The sequence below is a fragment of the Notechis scutatus genome, chromosome 6 (assembly GCF_049901735.1).
Source record: "Notechis scutatus isolate UNSWTSFEM ecotype Mainland chromosome 6, rNotScu1.2, whole genome shotgun sequence".
NCBI classification, from domain to species: domain Eukaryota; kingdom Metazoa; phylum Chordata; class Lepidosauria; order Squamata; family Elapidae; genus Notechis; species Notechis scutatus.
In genome coordinates this window covers 77,091,716-77,118,162 of record NC_142014.1, presented here as the reverse complement: position 1 = coordinate 77,118,162, position 26,447 = coordinate 77,091,716, and the positions used below count along the sequence as shown (strand labels likewise).

General features: G+C 45.2%; 1 protein-coding gene across 6 annotated transcripts in view; it reads left to right on the top strand.

The window, feature by feature from the left end:
• The window catches only part of PFKFB3 (6-phosphofructo-2-kinase/fructose-2,6-biphosphatase 3), an 83,133-nt gene that overhangs the window by 18,395 nt on the left and 38,291 nt on the right, over positions 1-26,447 (top strand). For 2 of the 6 annotated variants that reach the window (XM_026683963.2, XM_026683964.2), the window contains exon 1: positions 21,484-21,942. The exons of 3 other annotated variants lie outside the window; for them this stretch is intronic. In XM_026683963.2, coding sequence (XP_026539748.1) covers positions 21,864-21,942 — 79 coding nt within the window. In that variant the 5' untranslated portion in view covers positions 21,484-21,863. Of the gene's footprint in view, positions 1-21,482; positions 21,943-26,447 lie in introns of those variants that run through there. One more of the 6 variants, XM_087968894.1, reaches the window with a different exon arrangement.

Genomic DNA, 26,447 nt, shown 5'->3' with positions numbered 1-26,447 from the left:
ACACACACACCCGACTATCAAAGTGGATCCTGGGTGCTGCACTACAGTGGAGAAACAGGCAACGGAGCGGTCAGCATGAGGAAAGGAGGAGAAGCAAGAAGAAGAAGGAAAGCGGCCTTCTCCTTCCCTTGCACATGGTACTTTGATAGCGGGGTGGTGGTGGAAGATAATTTAACAACCGGTTCGCATGAACCAGTGCGAAACAACTGAATCCCACTGCTGCTGTATTTATGTTACAGTGTCCCAGAGTCATGTGATTGCCATTCCCAGCTGGCTTCTGACAAGCAAAGTCAATGGGGGAAGCCGGATTGATGTAATGACCCGGTGACTCACTTAACGACTGCTGTGATGCGCTTAACAACTGTGGCAAAATAACTGGGCACGACTCAATAAGCAGTTCGCTTAGCCACAGAAATTCGGATCTCAGCTATGCTCGTAAGTCGAGGACTACCTGTAGAGAAATTCACTGGAAAATACCGGTTGGGTGAAAATAATCATAATTGCTTGTGGTCGACTGCAGTTCAGATGCCCAGCAATGCGCAAGCCAGAACCAGTTAGGACTAAATTATTTTTCACCTCCTGCCTTTCTCAACTTCCTCCTAAATATATCTGCGGGGTAGGCAAATTATATGTTATTCCAGCACAGTCTCTTCGTTAGCAGACTCTTGTCTTCCTTTTTTCCCCCTCTTTCTTTTAGCTGTGACCCAACTCTGTTTTTTCTGAGTTTAATTGTGCCAGATATTTAACGGCAACCTGGTGCTGTAAAAAGTTTGTTTACAAGGGTGATTTCCCACTGGCAGACAAGAAATAGTTCCTTATTGCAGTTAAGAGACACAAAATGTTCGGAATGGCTGTTACTCCTGTTTCCAGGAATTGGGTTCCTAACATTTCCTGGTCAGAATTCCAAATAGAGACTGTCCCCAACTTACAACAGTTCATTTAATTACCATTTGAAGCTACAATGGCATGGAAAAAAGGGACTTAAGGACCATTTCTCACACTTACGGCTGTTGCGGCGTCCCCATGATCGCGGGATCAAAATTTGGATGCTTGGCAACGGGCATGGATTTGTGACTGGTCGTAAATATGTAGTGTCCAGGGATCATATGATCCCTTTTTGTGACCATTGGACAAGCGAAGTCAAAGAGGAAGCCAGATTTCCTTAATGACCGTGTTACTAACATAACAGTTGCAATGATTTAACAACTGCAAGCAAGAAAGATTGCAAAATAGGACAAACCTCACTTAACTATCTTGCTTAGCAACATAAATTTTGGGCTCTGTTGAGGGCTATTATACTCTCTGCTTCCAAGAGAACATTGGTGGAATTCTGTTCTTAATTTATTTTTTTGCACATCAGTAAGTTGCTTTCTTTCTAACTGCAAAGATTTCTAAAGGTAAAGGTTCCCCTCGTACATCCGTGCTAGTAATTTCCGGCTCTAAGAGGCAGTGCTCATCTCTGTTACAAAGCCAAAGAGTCAGCGCTGTCCAAAGACGTCTCCATGGTCATGTGGCCGGCATGACTAAACTCCGAAGCCTCAAGGAGAGCTGTTACCTTTCCCACCAAAGTGGTCCCTATTTTTCTACTTGCATTTTTTTACGTGCTTTCGAACTACTAGGTTGGCAGAAGCTGGGACAAGTAACGGGAGCTCACTCCGTTATGCGGCTCTTAGGGATTCGAACCGCCAAACTGCCGACCTGTCTGATCGACAAGCTCAGCATCTTAGCCACTGAGCTAACGCATTCCTTATTTCTACAGATACTTTAAAAAGAGATCACATTTCTCTTTCTCTCTTTCCAATCTTCCCTTTTTAAAATCTTAGCTCTCCTCGTCCTAGACATTTTTCCAGCTCTCTGGTGAGTCTTTCTTTCTTTCTTTCTTTCTTTCTTTCTTTCTTTCTTTCTTTCTTTCTTTCTTTCTTTCTTTCTTTCTTTCTTTCTTTCTTTCTTTCTTTCTTTCTTTCTTTCTTTCTTTCTTTCTTTCTTTCTTTCTTTCTTTCTCAGCCTGAGGCTATTATTAAAATGTAGGATTTTTGGCACTTTCCCTGGCCCCTACCAGGCGATTTTATAAAAGAAATCTAGGCTGGGTGACCTTCACATCTTTTATCGTTTCATTATCTCACCCGTGAAGGCGAAAGATCATTTATTTGGTGCTCTCTGAAGAACCGTGTCCAAGTCAACCGTGCTGGGCAAACTGTGAGAGCCGGGACTCCAAATTGGCGCATCAAAACCCTTTTCAGCTTTTCATTTTCCCATCGGCGTCAGCCGCTTTCCAGGGCTTTGCAAAGCAAACTTTTGGCCCGGTTGGAATGACCGAAAGCTTGGCCCCCTCTGCTTTTCATGAGAGTTTCTAAGCATTGGGAAGAGCTCCAGGAACCAGTCCTTGTAGGAATCTCAGCCAGATGGAGGGTACTTTCAGACAATGACCCTGAAAAATATATTCTGGAGCTTCACAAACTTTTTCCTGAAAGAGCAGGTTTAAAGTTTAGGACATCTTTTTAACAGAACAGAATATTTAAGAGAATAGCAGAGTTGGAAAGGGACCTTGGAGGTCTTCTAGTCCAGGGGTCGCCAACTTTTTGGGCCTCAATGACCACCAAACTCATCATTTAAATCCTACAAACTAGAGGGAAAATCCCCCCAAAAAGTCTGCAGGAAAATTCCCCACCCCATTTTTCCTACCGATCAATCATTCTTTATTTGGGATCACAGGATACCGTCTCCAGCTCCATTCTCAGGGGAGGGGGGGGAGAGAGACTTTTGGCTTCATGCAAGGAAAGCAGCAGAAGCAGCAGAAGTCTTTCTTTCTCTCCCCCAAATTCCTCCAGAAATGAGTCTCTGTGGACTTGTCGTGCTGGCGCAGCCTCTTGGAGCAGGATGCCTTGAAGGGTTCCAAAGACTCATTTCTGGCGGAGTTTGGGGGAGAGAAAGGAAGACTTTTGCTGCTTTCCCTGTGTCCAGCCAAAAGCAGAAGAAGAAAGAAGCAGGAAAAAAAGCAGCCCGGTGACCAGGTGAGGCGTGTGGGACAAGTTGGGCAAGTTCCCCCACTCTGCCCTTTCCCTTCTCCCCTCACTACCTCGTGTTGTTCACAATGCAAGTGACACGTCTTGTGTTCCCATGGGCCATGTGCGCGGTGCGTGCAGACTGAATTAATTGTTTTGAGGGGTGCTTTGGGGTGACATTTCTCGGCAGACCACCAAAATTTTCTCACGGACCACCAGTGGTCCCCGGCCCACTGGTTGGCGACCACTGTTCTAGTCCAACCCCCTGCTCAGGCCTATACCATTTCAGACAAAGGGCTGTCCAATCTCCTTGAAAGCTGGAGCGCCCACCATTTCTGAAGACAAGCTGTTCCACTCACTGATGGTTCTCACTGTCAAGAAATTTCTTCTGAGTTCTAGGTTGTGTCTTGCTTTGGTTAGTTTCCATCGGTGGTGGGATTCAATTTTTTTTTTTTTACTACCAGTTCTGTGGGCATGGCTTGGTGGGCATGACAAGGGAAGGATATACTACAAAATCCCCATTCCCTCCCCACCCTACTAACCTGCTTTCCAGCTCCGTTCTCCTTGTGCAGGGCAACCAAAGAATACCCAGCCAATCAGCTGGGACTCGGGAGGTGGAGAATAGAGAGGGGCAGGGCCAATCAGAGGCGGTATTTGCCGGTTCATCAAACTACTCAAAATTTCCGCTACCGGTTCTCTAGAACCAGTCAGAACCGGCTGAATACCACCTCTGGTTTCCATCCACTAAAAAGAACTGTTGTAACTTTGTTCAGTTTCCATCCATTGCTTTCTTGTCTTGCCTTCTGGTGCTTTGGAAAATAGGTTGACCCCACTCTTCCTTGTAGCAACCTGTGAGATACTGTGAGATGCTATCACATCACTTCTAGCCTTTCTTTCCATTAAACTAGACATACCCAGTTCCTGCAGTTTTAGCCTCCAGTCCCCTAATGATCTTCTCTGCACTCTTTCTAGAGTCTCAACCATCTTTTTTTTTGCACCGTGCGAACCAAAACTGGATGCAGTATTCCAAGTGTGGCCTTATCAAGGCATTATAAAGTGATATTAACATGTCATGTGATCTTGATTCTGTCCCTCTGTTGATGCAACCTGGGGTTGCGTTGGCTTTTTTGGCAGCTGCAGTACATCATCTTCCTCACTTCAAAGATGCTCAACGTGGAACAGAGAATGACATGGTTGGAAGGGACCGTTGACTTTGCTTGTCAGAAGGTCACAAAAGGGGATCACATGACCCTGGGACAATGCAACGGTCATAAAGATGAGTCAGTTGCCAAGCATCTGAATTTTGATCATGTGACTGAGAGGATGCTACAAATGGATGCTAGGAATTGTGGGAGTTGAAGTCCACAGGCTGTAAAGGGGCCATAGTTGTCTGCTCCTGCCTTGGTGTGTTGTTCGTGTATCCATGATCTATTTGATTACAATTTTAATTATCCATTGAAGTCTGTGTCTGACTTGTTGGGGTGCAGATCCAAACCAGAGAGTTATAGAGGTGCAGATGACAGACCAAATGATTCCTCTGTAGAACTGAATCAGCAGCTCCTTGGGCAGTTTGAGCTTTCTGAGTTGGCGCAGGAAGAACATTCTTTGTTGTGCTTTTTTGATGACATTATTGATGTTAGGTGTTCATTTTATGTCTTGAGATATGATAGGGTACCAATCTGAAAAGCAAAAGCATTTTAGAGTTTGGGTCAGTGATCTTTGGCTCACAAGCTACCTGGATTAATAGAACAGAATAGAAGAATATGGAATGGAATGGAATGGAATGGAATGGAATGGAATGGAATGGAATGGAGTGGAATGGAGTAAGTGAGGGAGTAGAGTGGAGTAGAGTGAGAGTAGAGTAGAGTAGAGTAGAGTAGAGTAGAGTAGAGTAGAGTAGAGTAGAGTAGAGAGTAGAATAGAGTAGAATAGAATAGAATAGAATAGAATAGAATAGAAATTCTTTATTGGCCAAGTGTGATTGGACACACAAGGAATTTGTCTTTGGTACCTATGCTCTCAGTATACATTCGTCAAGAGTCAAGAATCATCAGGTACAACACTTAATGATTGTCATAGGATACAATAAGTAATCAAATCATACTAGGAAACAGTCAATATAAATCGTAAGGATACAAGCGACAAAGTTACAGTCATACAGTCACAAGTCGGAGGGGATGGGTGATAAGGAGTGATGGGAAGATTAATAGTAATGCAGACTTTGTAAATAGTTGGACAGTGTTGAGGGAATTATTTGTTTAGCAGAGTGACGGCGTTTGGGGAAAAACTGTCCTTGTGTCTAGTTGTTCTGGTGTGCAGGGCTCTATAGCAGTGGTCCCCAACCACCGGGCCCCGGACCGGTACCGGTCTGTGGAGCATTTTGTACCGGGCCGCCGGTTTGCTTGGGCGCCGCCATCTTGTTTCGACGGCACTTGAGAAAGTGCTTCCGGGTGAGCTTGTCGGTCGTCGGTTGTTGGAAAGCGGCATTTGGGTGCTGAAGGAATCCTCGCGCCTTAGTTTCGTTGAAGGGGGGGCGGCTTCGAACGAAGAGCCGTCCCGATGGCGGTGGAGTCTCACGTTACTCAGGAGGAGATTAAGAAAGAGCCCGAAAAGTACAAAAAAGGTACAAAGGAGGAGTTGAAGGTGGCGGGGAGAAGCGGGGACGGCTGGCTGGCCGGTCGCTCGGCTCGCCTTGCCTTGGTCGTGCGTGCTGATGCGGTACCAGGCCGTGGATCATTTTGTGATGCCGGTACCGGGCCGTGGTACAAAAAAGGTTGGGGGCCACTGCTCTATAGCGTTGTTTTGAGGGAAGGAGTTGGAACAGTTTATGTCCAGGATGTGAGGGGTCTGTAGATATTTTCACAGCCCTCTTTTTGACTCATGCAATATATTGGTCCTTGATGGAAGGCAGGTCGGTAGTTGTTTTTTCTGCAGCCTGCTGGCCTAGGCTAAAATGATATTGACTCTGCAATGAGTCAATGGTCATAAAGAGAAGCCAGTTGCCAAGCATCTGAATTTTGATCACGTGACCATGAGGAATGCTGCAGCTATCGTAAGTGTGAAAAATGTCATAAGTCACTTTTTTTCAGCGCCCTTGTAACTGAACGGTCACTGAACAAATGGTTGTAAGTCAAACACTACCTGGGTAAAAACCGAAAAGGGTGTTTTACTTCTTTTAAACTCCTTGCATCCAGATCTCTTGACCCACTTCTGATCATCCTGGAAAATCTTTCAGTAGTTAGAGTTAAAAAAAAAAAAAAAAAGACTACTCCACCATGTGATTCCAGAGTCGATCCAGGGCTTCTATTCACATGTAAATTGCTACCGCTTTAATTAATCAGCTGAAATCTCAGGCGTTCCATCAACCGAAGGCCCGGGAATTAAGGAAGAATTATTCCCTCTTTAACATGCATACAGCAAAATCAGAAAGCCACAAAACGCCCTTTAAGATTCACCCCGCATTTAGGTTGCTGGATTTATTTATTTATTAACTACAAAGCCTTTGCCATGGAAATGAAAATCTGGTGGGGTTTTTTTTTTTCCTTTTTCTTCCCCCCATATTCTCCTGCTCGCTGATTGAGATGCAAAGAGTTCTGTGCAGTTTGATAGTCTGCTTTTTTGAAGAAGAAGAAAAATCTGGGTTGCCTGCTGAGGTGAAACGAGACCTCTATGGAGTTGTTGAATTATCACACAGCCGTGCCTTTGTAAGCCAACTTACACAACCTGCTTACCCAGCTTCATGAAAGCTACAATTGCACAACGTGTGAAGCTTGTGTGTATGTGTGTGCGTGTGTGTGTATTTTGCCTTAGTGCAGGAATAGACAGCTATGGCCCCTTTACGGCTAGCTCAGGAATTCTGGGAGTTAAAGTCCACAGGTCGTAAAAGGAGCTAGGAATTCTGGAAGTTGAAGTCCATGAGTCATAAAGGGTCAAGGAATTGTGGGAGTTGAAGTCCACAGGTCGTAAAAGGGGTCAGGAATTCTGGGAGTTGAAGTCCATGAGTCGTAAAGGATCCAGGAATTGTGGGAGTTGAAGTCCACAGGTTGTAAAAGGGGTCAGGAATTCTGGGAGTTGAAGTCCACAGGTCATAAAGGGGCTAGGAATGCTGGGAGTTGAAGTCCACAGGTTTTAAAGGGGCCATAGTTATCTACCCCGCCTTGGTGTGTTGTTCATTTATTTTTATTTATTTTTATTTGTCAATTGCTTACAAGATAATAGGTGTAAGTAAAAACATAGCTATGAATACATGGATAGATATAAGAAAAAATTTAAAAAATATAAAAGAAACAAAGGGACAGGGACGGTAGGCACTTTGGTGCGCTTATGCACGCCCCCTTACAGACATCTTAGGAAAGGGGTGAGGTCAATAGCAGACAGTCTAAGGTTAAAGTTTTTGGGGTTTGGGAAAAAAAAACACAGAGTCAGGTAGAATATTCCAGACATTGACCACTCTGTTGCTGAAGTCGTATTTCCTGCAATCAAGTTTGGTGCGATTAACCTTGAGTTTGTATCTATTGTTTGCTCTTGTGTTGTTATGGTTGAAGCTGAAGTATTCATTGACAGGTAGGACATTGCAATGTATGATTTGATATACTGTATTTAGATTGGACCGGAGGCGGCGTAGTTCTAGATTTTCTAGGTCTAAAGTTTCAAGTCTGGTGGCATAAGGTATTCTGCAACGAGTAGAGGAGCGGAGAACTGTTCTTGTGAAATATTTCTGGACTTTTTCAATTGTGTTAATATCAGATACGTAATGTAGGTTCCAGACTGATGAGCTGTATTTGAGTATTAGTCTAGAAAATGTTTTGTATGCTCTGGTTAGTAGTGTGATATTACCAGAGAAAAAGCTACGTAGGATTAGGTTAACAACTCAACGCCTTTTTGGCTATGTAGTTACAGTGGGGTCTAGCACTTAGGTCATTTGAGATGAGTACTCCAATATCCTTGACAGAGTTTGGATCATCAACAAGGTCTTGACTATTCAGCCTGTATTTTATTTTCTGATTTTTTTTGCCAATATGTAGGACAGAGCATTTATTTGTTGAGATTTGAAGTTGCCATTTGTTTGACCATTCTGATACATAGTCAAGGTCTTTTTGAAGGGTAGCAGTATTGTCTGTGGTATTGAACAGCTTTACATCATCAGCGAAGAGGACGCAGTTGCTCTTAATATGATCACAGAGGTTATGTAGAGTATGAAAAGAGTTGGTCCTAGAACACTGCCTTGGGGGACACCACTGTTGACAGGTACAGAATTTGATAGGACGCTCCCAATTTTGACCTTTTGTTGTCTGTTTGACAGGAATGCTTCTATCCAGTTATGCAGGCATCCAGAGATACCATAAGATTTTAGTTTTAGGAGTAGTTTGTCATGTACCACTGAATCAAAGGCTTTACAGAAGTCTATGTAGATTGCGTCTATTGCTTTGCCCTGATCGAGTTGTGTAGTCCATATGTTTTTATAGTGTAAGAGTTGCAGATTACATGATATTTTTTTCCTAAAACCAAATTGTTTATTAGAGAGTAGGTTGTTTGTCTCTAAGTGGAGGATGATGGATTGGTTAATAATTGATTCCATGACTTTACAGGTGACGCAGCATAAAGAGATTGGTCTGTAATTTTCAACTAGGCTGGGGTCTCCCTTTTTGAAGATGGGGATGACCGTGGCTTGTGACCATAGGTTAGGCAAGGAGTTGGTCCTGAAAGATTTTTCAAAGATTATGCTTATGCTTAGCTATGGCAGTGGATAGCTTTTTCAAGAAGTAGGCACATATTCCATCCAGTCCAATAGATAGGGATGGTTTTAGATTGCGTAGTGCTTTTTCAACATTGTCTTCTGTAAAATCAGTATGTATTAGATCATTGTAGTAGTCTGTGGTTTGACTAGGAAGTACTGGGCATGATCCATTGCTGTTTACAAATACTGAGCCAAAGAATGTGTTAAAGAGGCTGGCTTTAATAGTGTTGTCGTTGCAGTCTTTACCATCAGGTCCTATCAAGGGAGGGATGGACCTTGAGTCTTTTAGTTTGTTGTTTACAAAATTGTAAAAAGCACGGTGGAATTGGTGCTTAGAAGGTTTTCTTCTTATTTAATGTGATAATTGGTGCATTCAGTTTTTATCTGGTGGCATAAATTTTTGTATCGGCTTTTGAAATTGGCAACGTGACCAGATTTGTTTTTCCACCAAAGTGATTTCTTTTTTGATTGAAGCTTCCTTATTGTTTTGGGTATCCATGGACTATTTGATTATAGTTCTAATTATCCATTGAAGTCTGTGTCTGTCTTGTTGGGTTGCAGAACCAACCCAGACAGTTATAGAGGTGCAGATGACAGACTCAATCATTCCTCTGTAGAACTGGATCAGCAGCTCCTTGGGAACTTTGAGCTTTCTGAGTTGGCACAGAAAGAACATTCTTTGTTGTGCTTTTCTGATGACGTTTTTGATGTTAAGTGTCCATTTTAAGTCTTGAGATATGACAGAACCTAGAAACTTGAAGGTTCATGCCAATCTGCAAAGAATAAGCATTGCAGAGTTTGGGTCAGTGATAATTGGCTCACAAGCTAGCTGGATCCATACAGCCTGCTGGACTCAGCTAAAATGATATTGATTCTTTTGTGGCTGAGCGTGCAATGGGAATTCAACCATGGCTTAACGTGAAGTCATGCAGTGTTAATCCTATTAAGCCATCATACCATCTTTCTGTTTGGGGGAGAACTCCAATTCCTGCAAACGCAAGAGTTTACATATTACTGAGTTGGAAGGGACTTTGTAGGTCATCTAGCCCAACCCCCGCCCAAGCAGACCCTACACCATTTCTGACAGATGGCAGCCCAGTCTCTTCTTGAAAGCCTCCAGGGATGAAGCTCCCACAACTTCTTAAGGCAAAATGTTCCATGGGTTGATTGTTCTCACTGTCAGAAAGTTTCTCCTTATTTCCAGGTTAAATCTCTCCTTGTTTAGTTTCCATCCGCTATTCCTTGTCTGGCCTTCGGGTGCTTTGGAGAATAGCTTGACCCCTTCCTTCTCTCTGTGGCAGCCCCTCAAATATTGTAATGCTGCTATCCTGTCTCCTCTGGTCCTTCTCTTCACTAGACTAGCCAGGCCCAGTTCCTGCAACCGTTCGTCATATGTTTTAGCTTCCAGTCCCCTCATCATCTTGGTTGGAGTTCTGCGTGGTTAACATGGGTGTGAGCTTTTAGCAAATTGTGTGAACAGAGCTACAAAGCGGCAGACAAAAAGAAAAGTGCATTTGTTCACTAACAAGTAGTCCTCGACTTACAACAGTTCATTTAGTGACCATTCAAAGTTACGACAACATTGAAAAAAGGTGACCGGTGACTGTTTTTCAGACTTACGAGCTGAAGTCCACCCACCTTAAAGCATGCTGCCTGAGGAGTTCTGGGAGTTGAAGCCCAAATCTTAAAGCAGGGGTCTTTAAACTTGACAGCTTTGAGGCTTGTGGACTTCAACTCCCAGAATTCCTCCTCCAGTCATGTTAGCTCAGGAATTCTGGGAGTTGAAGTCCACAAGTCTTAAACTTGCCAAGTTTGATAACCCTTGTCTTAAAGCACGCTGCCTGAGGAATTATGGGAATTGAATTCCACCCTTCTTAAAGCCTGCTGCCTGAGAAATTCTGGGAGCTGAAGTCCACCCATCTTAAAGCATGCTAGCTAGGGAATTCTGGGAGTTGAAGTCCAGAGTCTTAAAGCATGCTGACTGAGGAATTCTGGGAGTTGAAGTCCAGAGTCTTAAAGCATGCTGACTGAGGAATTCTGGGAGTTGAAGTCCAGAGTCTTAAAGCATACTGACTGAGGAATTCTGGGAGCTGAAGTCCACCCATCTTAAAGCATCCCAACTGGGGAATTCTGGGACCTGAAGTCCAGAGTCTTAAAGCATGCCAGCTGGGGAATTCTGGGACCTGAAGCCCACCCATCTTAAAGCATGCTAGCTAGGGAATTCTGGGAGTTGAAGTCCAGAGTCTTAAAGCATGCTGACTGAGGAATTCTGGGAGCTGAATTCCACCCATCTTAAAGCATGCTAGCTAGGGAATTCTGGGAGCTGAAGCCCACCCATCTTAAAGCATGCCAGCTGGGGAATTCTGGGAGCTGAAGCCCACCCATCTTAAAGCATGCCAAGATTGAGAAACCCTGAGCTAGCTTAACTCTGTGCACTCCCTTGATTTCTCCCTGCCTAAAGTCCAGAGTGATCCTTTCCCGTGGGACGTGCACTTCAAAATGAAACTGCTTTTCTCTTCCATTGCATCATTTTACCTTAAGTGACACAGTTAACGGGCAGGACCAGCTCTGAGCAACAACCTCTTGCTGAGTAAGACTCATTGGGGGAGAAGTTCCCTTTGAGGAAATGAACTAATCAAACGAACTTGTGACCTGGGAGCAGAATGGGGGGACAGCAGAAGATGGCTCAGCTCCTTCTCGCTGATCTCGCAGAATAAGAGAGTTGGAAGGGCCTCGGAGGTCCTCTAGTCCAGCCCCCTCCACAAGCAGGAGACTTTATACCATTTCAGACAATTGACTGTCCAGTCCCTTCTTAAAAACCTCCAGTGTGGGAGCACCCACGATTTCTGGTGGCAAGCAGTTCCGCCGATTAATTGTTCTCACTGTCAGGAAATCCCTCCTTAGTTCCGGGTTGCTTCTCTCCTTGATGAGTTTCCATCCATTGCTTCTTGTCCTGCCTTCAGGTGCTTTGGAAAATAAATTGACATCCCCCCCATTCTTTGTGTCAGCCCCTCAAATATTGGAAGGCTGCTATCATGTCTTCCCTAGTCCTTTTTTTCACTACTAGACTATACCCAACTTCTGCAATAGTTCTTCATATGTTTTAGCTTCCAGGCCACTAATCAACGCCTTTCAGATGGGCCCTAAACTCCCTCTCTTTGTATATATACTTTTCTTTCCCGGAGGTGCACTTCACAGTGACAAAAAAAACCTTCCCAGGGGTGTTGGTGCTTTTGGTCTCTGCTCCCTCATATTGTGGAGTCTTAGTGGACAACCAGCTAAATATGAGCCAGCCGTGTGCAGCGGCAGCCAAAAAAGCCAATGCAATCCTAAATTGCATTAACAGAGGGATACAATCAAGATCAAGGGAGGTACTAATACCACTCTATAAAGTCTTAGTAAGACCACACCTAGAGTACTGCATCCAGTTTTGGTCACCACACTATAAAAAAGATGTTGAGGCTCTGGAAAGAGTGCAGAGAAGAGCAACCAGGATGATCAGGGGACTGGAGATTAAAACATACGATGAACGGTTGCAGGAACTGGGCTTGGCTAGTCTACTGAAGAGAAGGACCAGGGGAGACAGGAGAGCAGTCTTCCAATATTTGAGGGGCTGCCACAGAGAAGAGAAAGGGATCAAGCTATTCTCCAAAGCACCTGAAGGCCAGACAAGGAATAATGGATGAAAACTGAACAAGGAGAGATTTAACCTGGAAATAAGGAGAAACTTTCTGATGGTGAGAACAATCAACCCATGAAACATTTTGCCTTCAGAAGTTGTGGGAGCTTCATCCCTGGAGGCTTTCAAGAAGAGATTGGACTGCCATTTGTCAGTAATGGTGTAAAGGCAGGAGTGTCAACCTTGGCAACTTTAAGACTTGTGGACTTCAACTCCCAGAATTCCCCAGCCAGCTTTGCAGAATTCTGGAGTTGAATCCAAAGTCTAAGTGCAATTGAACACCCTGGGAGTCTCCTGGTTGGGCAGGGTTTGGACTACAAAGTCCCTTCTGGTTCACTTCTAGAATTCCTCGTTATCTTCCTGGATGCTGTCTTTTCGTTGGTAGTACAGATGAAAAAGCTACTTGTGTGCATAGTCAACAGCATTTAAAGAAAACTTCCAGTGTTGGAGCATTCACAACTTCTGGAGGCAAGTTGTTCCACTGATTAATTGTTCTCACTGTCAGGGAATTTCTTCTTAGTTCTAAGTTGCTTCTCTCCTTGATTAGTTTCCACCCGTGGCTTCTTGTCCTGCCCTCGGATGCTTTGGAGAATAGCTTGACTCCCTCTTCTTTGGGGCAGCCCCTGAGATATTGGAGATATTGGAGCACTGCTATCATGTCTCCCCTAGTCCTTCTTTTCATTAGACTAGACATACCCAGTTCCTGCAACTGTTCTTTTGTATGTTTTAGCCTCCAGTCCCCTAATCATCTTGGTTGCTCTTCTCTGCACTCTTTCTAGAGTCTCAACATCTTTTTTACATCGTGGCGACCAAAACTGAATGCAGGGTTCCAAGTGTGGCCTTACCAAGGCATTATAAAGCGGTATTACGAACACTTCATGTGATCCTGATTCTCTCCCTCTCTTTATGCAGCCTAGAACTGTGTTGGCTTTTTTGGCAGCTGCTGCATACTTGCTGGCTTACATTTAAATGGTTGTCCACTAGGACTCCGAGATCCCTTTCACAGTTACTACTATTGAGCAAAGTGCCACCTATACTGTACCTGTGCGTTTGATTTTTCTTGCCTAAATGTAGAACCTGACTTTTTTCACCATTGAAAAAAGATTTTTGGAAAGAAATGTTTTGCAAAAAAAAAAAAAAGTAAGGATAGTAGCGGCAAGGTTGAAACTGCAGAGGACAAGCACATCTCTACTCTAGGTGGGTTCAGTCGTCCCTGTTTGTTTTTCTAATTTGCACCTTTTCACCCCAGGGCCATTGCATGATTTCCTGCTTGGCCGAAGCGGCTTAACATGTTGGTGCTCCAGCAAAATCAGTTTATTTTGAGCTACGCTGGGTGAGTCATAAGAGGTTTCTGGACACCTTGCCAAGGAATGTCTGCTACTCCCAGCCGAAGGCCGCTTCTGTGCACAAGAGGAACACATGGTTGCATGGTGATCAGACCGAGAACGGCCGCCTGTGCGCTGATGGCTGTCTGCGTGTCTTTGCAACCTGAGATGAATGGCAAGCAGGCTGGAGGGAACGTGAGGAACATGCCACAGCCACAGGGGAGAGCATCTGATAGCGTAAACCTTTCCTCTTTTGCTGGCTTGTTCCATCTTAAGGGTTTAACTGATGGGGTGCTTTCACTCAGAGCCGGTAGTCTGACTGTAACAGAAGAAATCCTGCAGAAAGGAAGTAGTAAGCCAGAAAGCAAGTCCTAGGCCGCGTTAACAGAGGGATAGAATCAAGATCACGTGAAGTGTTAGTACCACTTTATAATGCCTTGGTAAGGCCACACTTGGAATACCGCATCCAGTTTTGGTCGCCACGATATAAAAAAGATGTTGAGACTCTAGAAAGAGTGCAGAGAAGAGCAACAAATAGGTTTAGGGGACTGGGGGCTAAAACATACGAACAACAGTTGCAGGAATCGGATATGGCTAGTTTAATGAAAAGGACCAGGGGTGACATGATAGCAGTCTTCCAATATTAGAGGGGCTGCCCCAAAGAAGAGGCAGTCAAGCTCTTCTCCAAAGCACCTGGAGGCAGGACAAGAAGCAGTGGATGGAAACTCATCAAGGAGAGAAGCAACTTAGAACCAAGGAGGAATTTCCTGACAGTGAAAACAATTAATCAGTGGAATTACTTGTCCCCAGAATTTGTGGATGCTCAAACATTGGAGGCTTTTAAGAAGAGATTGGATAACCATTTGTCTGAAGTGGTGTAGGGATTCCTGCCTAGGCAGGGGGTTGGACTAGAAGACCTCCAAGGTCCCTTACAACTCCTATTCTACTCTATTCTGTTCTGTTCTATTAATTTCTGATTATATTGTTTTCTACTCTATTCTACTATTTCTATTTCTATTCCTTCCAAGTCCACTATTTTGTATGTTCTTTAAATGAAAAAGGGTACAAGACGTTTTCCCCACTACAGTATTAGTATACACAGCATGTCGCAATGCTAGGACTTTAGGCTATGCGACATGTACAGCTGGATTTTTTTCCCCTGACAAATTGTTGTGAGTCCTGTTGCTCTTTAGATACTTTCTACAGAGCCATCAACATACACACTGCGGGGGGGGGGTGTCAGATAGGAAGCTGAGATTGGTCTTTGCAGCCAAGAAATTATTTTAGACTGCAATCCGAGCAGTCTGTTGTAATCCTCCCATCAAGTCAATTGTGCAAGATGAAGTTATGGTTTATCCAACTGCTATAACACTTTGTTCTGGTGAAAAACAGGGCGAACTTTCTGATTTTGGGCAAGTTTTTGTGTTCTCAACCATATTTGGTGTCTGAGAGAATGGTGGATATTTAAGATTTGTATGTGGAGTTCCGCCATTTTCTATTCACCAATTTTTTTTTATTTCCCAGAATGCTCTAGGGTGATCAAATACTGGGAGGCATGATGGGAGATTTTAAATCGGCAGTTGGATTGGTGCCCATATTTAGGTTAGAAGGTTGGGGGAAAGACACGGGAAGGACCCAAAGCACGTGAGGGCCCAGCTAAGGTGTGTGTCTTAGTAGCCACTGTTGAAAGGCTGTCCAAATGCCTTTCTTCTGAGGATTCGATTTTCCGCTGGGAGAGCTCCGGCGCAAGGATACGGACAACTGCTTGAAAGCTGGATCTTTTTATTTTTCAAGAAGGCGAGAGATAGCAAGAAGTCTGCGTTCCTGGGCTAGCTAGCTTTGTATGATAAGTCCCTGATTTTTATACCTTTTCTCCTTTTTGTGTGAGTGCTTGTGTTTGTATTTCTTAATGTTTTAAATCCTGTCAGGGGTTGTCTTCTTTTCCGCCGGAGGGTAAACTCCATGCGGGTGCAGAAAACAAACTTTGTGGGAGTGGTTTGATTGGATTATCAGTTTCGTCCTATTCTCTTTTATTTTAATGGTTTCTTATATTTGTTTTGTGGCAATCTCCTGTCTCCTTTGCAATATATTTTGTGTCTTTTGTCTGTTTGTTTTGCTGATTTGGCATGCCTTGTGTTTGTAAGGGTTTTCTTTTCTTGTTTCCTTAGTTTTCTTAATTATTTGGGCTTTTGTCTAAGGGGCTTCTCTAATACCTTTTATTTGATTCCTTTTCCTATGCAAGTTTGTTTTATGGCTGGCTTGATGTTCCCTTTGGGCTTTTCCTGCTTGGGTGACACCACTGTCCTCGTGAAGTTCCCTTTCCACACCACTATGATAGGAAAGCACTGCTATTAAATAATCCCTTCCTTCCTTCCTTCCTTCCTTCCTTCTTTCCTTCCTTCCTTCCTTCCTTCCTTCCTTCCACCCATGCAGTCATGGACAAATCTGTTCAGATTTTTGGAAGTGGTTTGCCACTGAATGAATCTAATGTCACCCACCTGGCTTTCATGCCTATGCCTGGACTAGAACTCACCATCTCCTCGTGATTGGCCCAACCTCAACCAACTGGCTTGGATGCCTAAGGCAGGACTAGAACTCACCATCTCCTGGTGATTGGCCCAATGTCAGCCAGCCGACTTTGATACCTAAGGCGGGACTAGAACTCACCGCCTCCTGGAGATTGGCCCAGTCTCAGCCAACTGGCTTTCATGCCTAAGGAGGGACTAGAATTCACCACCTCCTGGTGATTGGCCCAATGTCAACCACCTGGCTTTCACGCCTAAGGAGGGACTAGAACTCACCACCTCCTAGTGATTGGCTCAATGTCAACCAGCCAGTTTGCATGACTTTAGGCAGGACTAGAACTCACCATCTCCCAATTTCTAGCCCGATGCCTTAACTGCTACACCAACTGGCTCTTGTGTTTTGCAATCCCAGTGCAAAACGTTACCCTGGAAAACCACTAGCTACGGCAGGTGACTTGCATGCCTCCTGTCTACCGCCCCCGCCCACGCTGAGTCCAAAATCTCTAAAAATGGACAATTTCAAGTATCTTGAGATGCAAGGTTGGACTAACACCTCATGCACATGGAATTAGCTCCAGGCATTCCTCGTACAGTTAAATGACCTCTCTGGGCGGTCTTAGGATCCCACTAGCCAGGGTGGTGACATCGCTTGGGAGTTCTTGAAAATTTCCCACCCTGTAATTTCTCTGGTGTAAAAGTTGCACCAGGTTTCTTGAAAGCCCTTGTGGGGCAGCCATCGGCAGCGCTGATAATTTTCCAAAAGCAGCCTGCATTTCAGTACCAAAAATGTGTTGTTGTTTTTTCTCTCTCCCTCTTGCCGTGCCTATTTTTCTTCAGAATAACTTTCCAAAACTATTTCCTTCATTTTTTATTTGAAACTTACGGGCCTTTTCTTCTAGTTTCTTGAAACTAGAAAGTTTACTTCACTTTGGAAAGGATAAAAATAAATATTCTTGTTTTTCTCTCTTCTCCCGTTTCTCCTGTTCGCTTTTTCAGACTTTTTTTTTTCTTTCTTTCCTGTCTTTGTGGAGAGTGATGAGTTTTGAGGGAGCCAAAAATCCCTCAAAGTTTATGTTCCATCCAAAATAGTTTGTACAGAAATCCCTTTTCCTGAATCCAGTGTTCTTATTTCCTAGAAAACACTAATATTGGGGAGGGAGATATTTTACAGGCTCACATGATGTGACATTCCAATTTGTTTACAAGTAGCTTGTTGAATGAGCTACTGCTGGTCGGGTTCTCACAATGCACCACCAGGCCATAAGATGGGCCTGCAAACTACGATGGCTGTGTTCACGCAGTTTGCCAAGTTATTATAGGACAGGTAGTCCTCTACTTATGACCACAAGAGAATCCCAAATTTCCATTGCCAAGCAAGCCAGTTAAGTGAATTTTCTCCTGTTTTGCAGCCTTTCTTGCCAAAAATTATTCACAGGTTTATTAAGTGAATCTGGTTTCCCCATGGATTTTGCTGGTTGAAAGGTCATCAAAAGTGATCACATGACCCCCAGGACCCAATCATCATAAATAAAGGGATGCTGCAATGGTCATGATGTGAAAAATGGTCATAACTCAGTGTTGTTGTTTTTTCATTGCTGTTGTAGCATTGGTCACTAAACAAATGATTGTAAGTCAAGGACTATTTGTATAACATCCTCTGTGAACCTGGCTATTCATGGCATAAAATTAGATACTAGCCAAAACGCCATTGTCTATGCCAAGGGTCTTCAAACTTGGCAAGTTTCAGGCTTGTGGACTTCAACTCCCAGAATTCCTGAGCTAACATGACTGGAGGAGGAATTCTGGGAGTTGAAGTCCACAAGTCTTCAAGTTTGAAGACCCCTGGAATAGATAAAGAGAGGTAGAATAGATAGAGAGAAACAGAGAGAGGGGAGATAGAATAGAGAGGATAGAAGGATAGAGATAGATAGATAGATAGATAGATAGATAGATAGATAGAATAGATAGATAGATAGATTTGGAGTTAATCCAGATAGATAGATAGATAGATAGAATAGAATAGAATAGAATAGAATAGAATAGAATAGAATAGATAGATAGATAGATAGATAGATAGATAGATAGATAGATAGATAGATAGATAGATAGAATAGATCAAGGGTCTTCAAACTTGGCAAGTTTAAAACTTGTGGACTTCAACTCCCAGAATTCCTGAGCTAACATGACTGGAGGAGGAATTCTGGGAGTTGAAGTCCACAAGTCTTAAAGCTGTCAAGTTTGAAGACCCCTGGTCTACGCATTCCCTCTGTATATATACTGTCCTATTTCTGTAAGTTTCTCATAATTTCCTTATCTCACTGATGGGTATGGCATGGGGTGGTGTGATGGGGATCGATGCAGTGGCCTAGAGGTGGAGCTCTCGCCTTATAATCAGGAGGCTGTGAGTTTGATCCTGGGTAGAGGCAGATAAGTTCTCTCTCTCTGGGCATGATGAGAATATATCTGCTGAATATAACTCCGCAATGGCGATAGGAAGGGCATCCGGCCATTAAAAAACTCTGCTATCTCAGTTCAGTTGCAAGGGATTATGGAGTCATTAAAAAAAAGGTGGCTGGTGGTTACATAGCATGAAAGTTCAGTAACATAATGCAGTTTATTGCATTTTTTTGTATCCTTAAAATGCAATCACAATGTGCAGCCAGGCATCTGCCCATCGGCTGAAACACCTTGACCCAGACAGGTGAACAGTATTGGGAAAAATATTGATTTAATGGCAGTGTTTCTGTTTTGCAACAGCTCAGGTGGTCATTGATTTAACGATAGCAATTGGGACTAGAATTTCCAAGGGAGTTTATTAAGTGATTTGTGCCTGATTATTTTACGACCTTGTTCGCTGGGGTTGTTAACCGAATCCCTGCAGTTGTTAAGTGAATCACTGTGGTCACTAAACGAACCCACCTTCCCGACTTTGCTTGTGGGAAAATGGGAACGGAAAGGGTGATCAAACAGCCCCGGGATTCAGCCGGGTTTGTCCAGAGTATATTCATGAACTGGAATAGAGCATGGTAACGAGGTCAGCCAATGAATAGGCACAGCAACTAAGTCAGCCAATGAGGACTGTTTGGAAACTGAAACTAGAAATAGGTTCTGCAGCTCTGTTAAGCTCTGAGTCTGTCTATTGAAAATGAAACTGCTTCTCTCCTCTGCTGTGTGTCTTGCTTGCCTGCTGAACTAAAGTCAAACTGATGTCTGTTTCTGAGTTGCTGTTCTGCTGTGAACCTGTCACATGTCTGCTTCTGTTTGAGTTTGCTCCCTGTTGGAGAAATCTACAACTGGTATAGTAAAACTTATTTAATGTGTTTATAAAGAAGTTAAATGAAGCCTGATCTGTGTTGACATTTTTGGCACTGAATTAATGCTGCAAAACTAGGAACAGGGGCCAAGGATCCAAATTCTGATTGGCTACTCGTGTGATGGTCATAAGTGTGAAGACCAGACATAAATCGCTTTTCCAACGCTGGTGTGACTTCAATTGGTGGTTGAATGAATGGGTGTAAGTCGAGGACTACTTGAAGCCTTAGGGATGCTAGAGGAGGGAGATGAGGAAGCAGGTAATGCAAACACTTTTTGCTTGGGATCTGCAGAGGGGCAAATCCAGAGGAGAGAAAAAGAAAGTGACTCGATCTAAGGCAGCTCCTTGGGATCCCTAAGACCCTGCAGTGTGTTCTCTTGAAAATAAAGGTACTCCTCAAGTTACAACCACAACCGAGCCCAAAATTTTGCTAAGTGAAACGTTTTGAGTTTTGCCCCTTTTACGACTTTTCTTGCCACCATTGTTAAGTGAATCATTTAGTAACACGGTTGTTAAGTGAATCTGGCTTCCCCAATGATTTTGCTTGTCAGAAGGTCGCAAAAGGGGACCACGTGACCCCCCCAGAGATGCTGCGACCGTCATAAATACGAACCAATGGCCAAGGATCTGGATTTTGGTCATGTGGCCACAGGGATGCTGCAACCGTCATAAGTGTGGAAAATGGTCACAAGTCCCTTTTTTCAATGCTTCGGTAACTTTGAACGGTCACTAAATGAACTGTTCTAAGTCGAGGACTACCTGTATGTGGAGAATGGATCAAGAACCGTCTTCTTTAGGCTGGCCAGAAAGGAGGTTATGTGGCCTTATTCTAGAATGCCATATATTCTGTGTAGAGAAAGAGTAAAAGAGAAAGAAGAGAGGAAGAGAGAGAAAAAGAGGGAAGAAGAGAGAGAAAGAGAAAAGGAGGGAGAGAGAGAAAGAGGAGGAAGAGAGAAAGAAAAAGAGGGAGAAAGTGAGTAAAAGAGGAAGAAGAGAGGAAGAGAGAAAAGGAGGAAGAGGGAGAAAGGGAGAAAAAGGAGGAAGAAAGAAAAAGGAAGAAGAGAGGAAGGAAGAAAAAGAGGAAGGAAGAGAGAGAGGAAAGAAGGAGGGAGAGAGACAGAGGAGAGGAGACAGGGAGAGGAAAGAGAGAAAGAGAGAAAGGAGAGAGAGAAAGAAGAGAGAGAAAGGAAGGAAGAGAGAAAGGAGAAAGAAAGAAAAAGAGGAAGAAAAAAAGAAAAAGAGGAAGAAGAGACAGGAAAGAAGGAGGGAGAGAGACAGGGAAAGGAAAGAAGAGAGAAAGAGAGGAAGGGAGAGGGAGAAAAAGGAGAAAGAAAGAAAAAGAGGAAGAAGAGAGGAAGAAAAAAAGGAAGAAGAGACAGGAAAGAAGGAGGGAGAGAGACAGGGAGAGGAAAGAAGAGAGGAAGGGAGAGAGAGAAAGAAGAGAGAAAGAGAAAAAGGAAGGGAGAGAGAGAGAAAGAGGAAGGAAGAAAGAGAGAAAGGAAAGAAAGAAAAGAAAGAAGAGAGGAAGAAAAAAGGAAAAGAGAAGAGACAGGAAAGAAGGAGGGAGAGAGACAGGGAAAGGAAAGAAGAAAGAGAGGAAGGGAGAGAAAAAGGAAGAGGAAGAAAAAGAGGAAGAGAGAGAGAGAGGAAGAGAGAAAAAAGGGAGGAAGAGAAAAAGAAGGAAGAAGGAAGCGAGAGAGAGGATTCTGGCGCCCGCGGGCGCCCCTCGGTTCAGCCAGGCGCCTGGCGGGGGCAGCAGCGAGAAGCGAAAGAATCCGCCGCCCCTCCCAGCGGCTGCGGGAGGGGGGAGGGAATAGGTGGGGGCGGGGGAAGGCAGGGCGGGGCCAGCCCCGTGACGTCACAGTGCCGGCCGGCTCCTAGAAAAAGGAGCGCAAGGGCGGCCGCTCTTCATTTCGCCAGCCACGCCGATCCGGTTTAGCTCCGACGTCCGATCTCAGCCCGGGATAAACCGAGTGGTCGGCGCTCTACCCCGACCCCCCCACGCTCCCTCGTTTGGCATTTTTCCAGAGATTGAAGCCGTTGTGGGAGGCTCCCTCCGCCCGAGCAGCGGAGTCGAGGACCCCGATTTAGGCTTGGGATTGAAAGGGTCGCCCCCGCCCTCCGCTCGCTGAGAGCCCCTCCGATTCTTGCAAGGGGAGGACAAAAAAAACAAACCCGAAACCGACCGAGCGCCCCTCACTTTTTGTGACCCTCCCACCCCCTCTCGCCCCGCATCCGCAACGAAGGTGGAGTCGGAGCGCGGCGACACCTTGCTCGCCAAGATGCCCATGGAGCTGACGCAGAGCCGGATCCAGAAGATTTGGCTGCCGCCTGACAATCACCCCACGTTGCCGCGCCGACGTGAGTTAAGGGAGGGTGGGTGGGTGGGTGAGGGGCTCAAGCAAGAGGGGGAGGGTCCCGGCCGGATTTGGCTGCAGCGATGGGCGAAAGAGAGAGAGGGAGAGAGAGAGAGAGAGAGAGAGAAGGGAGGAGAGAGAGATGGAAAGTGTGTGTGTGAGAGAGATGGGGAAAGAGAGGGAGGGATGGAGAGGGAGGAAAAGAGAGATGGGTGTGTGTGAGAGAGAGAAAAAGAAAGGGGGAGAGAAAGGGAGAGGAGATGATAGGGAGGAAGAGAGATGGAGTGTGTGTGAGAGAGAGAAAGAAAGAGATGGGGAGAGAAATGAGAGAGGGAGGGAGGAAGAGAGAGATGAGATTGTGTGAGAGAGAAAAAGAAAGGGGAGAGAGGGAGAGAGATGATAGGGAGGAAGAGAGAGAGATGGAGTGTGTGTGACAGAGAGAAAGAAAGAGATGGAGAAAGAGAAATGAGAGAGAGAGGAAGGGATGGGGACAGAAATGAGAGGAAGGGGGGAGAGAGGGAGAGTGTGTGTGAGAAAAAGGTGGAGAGAGAGAGAAAATAATAGGGTCCAGGGAGAGAAGGAGTGTGTGTGTGTGTGAGAGAGAGAGAAGAGAGAAATGATAGGGAGGTTTTGTGTGTGTGTGAGAGAGAGGGGGGGAGGGAGAGATGCCGGCTTTGCCGCCAAGCCAAGCCTGGGGAGGAAGGGGAAGAAGCCAAGCCGGGGGAGGAATTGCCGGGAAGAAACGCCGACCTTGGGAAAAGGAGCGCAGATCGGGTGGGAGGGAGGCCGGTCTCCTGAGGCCGGATTCCCGGATCCAGGCGGGGAATCCGGGGATCTCGGGGCGCGGCGATGCCCAGCACGAGGGACGGGCGGACGGAGCAGCGACAGCTCCGAGGCCGCTGCAGCGTCTCCAGCGGCCGCTTCCTTAGAGAGAGCGGGCGGGCGGGGCTTTTGCTTGCAACCCCGAAGCGTGCTTGGGTTTTCCAGTTGCAAAGAGCTCCGTAATCGCCGCCGCCGCGCCGTTGTTTTTGTGAGAGGAGGCCGGGGCTTTGCAAACGAGCCTGGCCGGATCTGGCTGGTGGAGTGCGCGATCTCTGTCTTCTCTCTCTGTCTCTCTCTCTCTGTGTCTCTCCATCCTGGGCGTGAAGGGGATGGATCGCCGGCGAGGGTGGCGATGCCGGGCATGGCACGCAGAGCATGGCGGAGGGAGAGGCGGGTCGTCGTCAGCCCTCTGCCGCACGTGGGGTGTGGGGGGCGGGCGGTGCAGGAGGGCTGCCCCCGGGCTTCCCAACCGGCGCCCTCCTTCCAAGCTCCTCGCGCTGGATCGCTGCTTCTAAGAAAAGGAGAACGGATCTCCGGGTTGAAAATGAGGGGGCCGTTGGCGAGCTCGGAGCTCGGTGGTTGTCTTGCAGGTGTTTCGTGGCCCAACTAGGTACCATCATCAGTGTTAGGAGGGAATAGGGTTGAAGGAAGAAAAGGAGAGGAAGGGAGAAGAAGGAATGAAGGGGAAAGAGGAGGAGGAGGAGGAAGCAAAGGAGAAGGAGAACTTGTGTGGCTCTTGGTACTTTCCTTGCAGGTGTTTCATGGCCCAACCAAGTACCACCATCAGTGTTAGGGTTTAAGGAAAAGAAGGGGAAGGGAAGAAGAGGAAGAGAGGAGAAGGAATGAAAGGGAAAGGGGAGAAGGAGGAAGCAAAGGAGAAGAAGAAGGGTGGGGTCCTTGGTGCTTTCTCAGCTTGGTGCTTTTGTTGGCAGATGCTTTCATGACCCAGCTAGGTAACACCTTTAGTGCCAGAAGGGGTTTGAGGAAATGGGAGAAGGAGGAAGAAGAAAGAAAAGAAGGAGGAGAAGAACTGTGGGGTCTGTGGTGGTCTCTCTCAACTTAGTGGTTTCCTTGCAGATGTTTCATGACCTAACTAGATAACATCACCCGTTGCTAGTGATGAGACTAGTTTGGGTTTATGAAACATCTGCAAGAAAAATCACCAAGTTCAGGGACCACCAAGGGAAGTGCTTCTGGTCGCTGGACACGCAACCGTCATCCCTTTGGATCGATGCTTTCAGATTGAGCGAACTGCTGCAGCTGTGGAAGGGACCACCCACCCAAACTCCAGTCCCGGCCCGTGGTTTCTCTTCCCAAGATCCGGAGATGTCTGTGGGGAAGCTGGGGAAAAAGCATAGTCTGAGGTGACCGAGTTGGCAAGATGCACTAAAGAGATAATCAGAGTTGAAAGGGACCTTGTAGGTCATCTAGTCCAGCCCCCCCACCCAAGCGGGAGACCCTACACCATTTCTGACAAATGGCAGTCCAATCTCTTCTTGAAAGTCTCAACTGATGGTGCTCCCACAACTTCCGAGGGCAACTTCTGTTCCATGGGTTGATTGTTCTCACTGTCAGAAAGTTTCTCCTTATTTCCAGGTTAAATCTCTCCTTGTTCAGTTTCCATTCATTATTCCTTGTCTGGCCTACAGGAGCTTTAGAAAATAGCTTGACCCCAACAGAAGAATTAATTTTGCAAAAAATAGCAGACTGTGCAGAAATGGATATGCTGACACTAACAGTAGGGAAAAAGAAGAATCTGATTATTACTCAATTTGGCATAGATGGTGCATGTGGCTTGAAAAGAGAAATAAGAACTGATAAAGATGATTGTACAGGAGAATTTTCAAGAAAGTGATACACAGATAGGTAGATAGAGAAAATAGATAAAGATAGATAATAAATAAGAATTATAAAGACAATAATTAAGGGTATATACGAATAGATGATGGATCAATACTGAATGTTGATGCAAATGTTGAAAATGTAGTTACGATTTGTACTGGTGGAAAACAATAAAAATTATTTGGAAAAAAAAAAAGAAAATAGCTTGACCCCTTCCTCCTCTCTGGGGCAGTCCCTCAAATATTGGAAGACTATTATGTTATCATGTCTCCCCTAGTCCTTCTCTACTAGACTAGCCAAGCCCAGTTCCAGCAACCTTTCATTTGTTTTAACCTCCAGTCCTCTAATCATCCTGGTTGCTCTTTGTACTCTTTCTAAAGTCTCAACATTTTTTTTGGTAATGTGGTGACCAAAACTGGATGCAGTACTCTAGGTGTGGTCTTATTAAGGCTTTATAGAGTGGTATTAGTACCTCACCTTGATCTTGATTGTAACCCTCTGTTGATACAATTTAGGATTGCATTAGCTTTTTTGGCTGCTGCTGCACACTGCTTGCTCCTATTTAGCTGGTTGTCCACTAAGACTCCAAGATCCCTCTCACAGTTACTGCTATTGAGCCTGGGTTCACCCAGTCTATATGTGTCCTTTTGGTTTTTCTTGCCCAAGTGTAGGACCTTACTTTTCTCTACATTGAATTTAATTTTGTTAGATACGGCCCAGTGTTCTAGTCTGTCAAGATCCATCTGGATCTTGAGCCTATCTTCTTGGGTGTTAGCTATTCCTGCCAGCTTTGTATCATCTGCAAATTTGGCAAGTTCCCCTTCTATTCCCTCATCTAAGTCGTTAATGAAGATATTGAAGAGTCCTGGGCCTAAGACGGAACCCTGCAAGAGTGGGGCTCTTCCATGGGCAATCATGGGCGAAGGGTGGGTTGACCTGCTGCATTGCCCCTCCCTCTCTTTTGCCCTCCCCCCCTTAACTACAAGCAGTCCTTCCCTTGCGACCCCTCAATTGAAGCTCAAAACTTCTGCTCCTAAGCAAGTTGGGTGTGTGTATGTGTGAAGTGAAGTTTTGCCCCGTTTGAAGACCTTTTGGCCATGGTTGTTAAGCAGATCGCTGCAGTTCTTAATCAATTCACACATTGGTGAAGTGAATCCTCCCGTTTCACGCACCCCCCAAATGGGCTTTGTCTCTGTCTGGGAAGAGTAAATAAATGGCGATCCCAGGAAGATTTTGCCATTTTTGATCACTGATTATGGGGGCATTGCAATGGGCCCAAGTGTCCAAAGGACACTTTTTCCAATACCGTTGGAATACTTCTGGTCACTAAGCCAACAGTTGTAAATCAAGAACCACTTGTTGAGAAAAAGTATAGATTTTAGACTCACAGGTCCTTTTTCCTTCCCCTCTGGGGGGTTGCTTTGTGATTTGGGGGGGCCAACCCTTTTCTGCTGTTGGGGCCCTGCGCCTTTCAAGAACCTCTTGCCTACAGTGAAGGTGAGCCAGGTGAATGAACCTTTGCTGTCAGGTGATAAGGCCCAATTATTTATTTTCTTGGATTCAGCCGTTCGTGAAAGGTACCAGCGGGATAAGATAACATTTGGCTGCGGTCCTGCACTGTCTAGTAGCCCCGATTAAAGGACACGGATGCTCAGCTGACATGGCTTAATTTATCCTACCTTTGCCCGGACTTTTATCTACAGGGAAACTGCTTTCAGTAATAGAATTTACAGTTAATGACCGTAATAAAGATGTATTGAGCCATAAGAAGTCTGGAAGGGAGAGGGAGGGAGGGAGGGAGACAGAGAGAAAAAAGAGAGAAAAAGAGGAAGGAAGATACAGAAA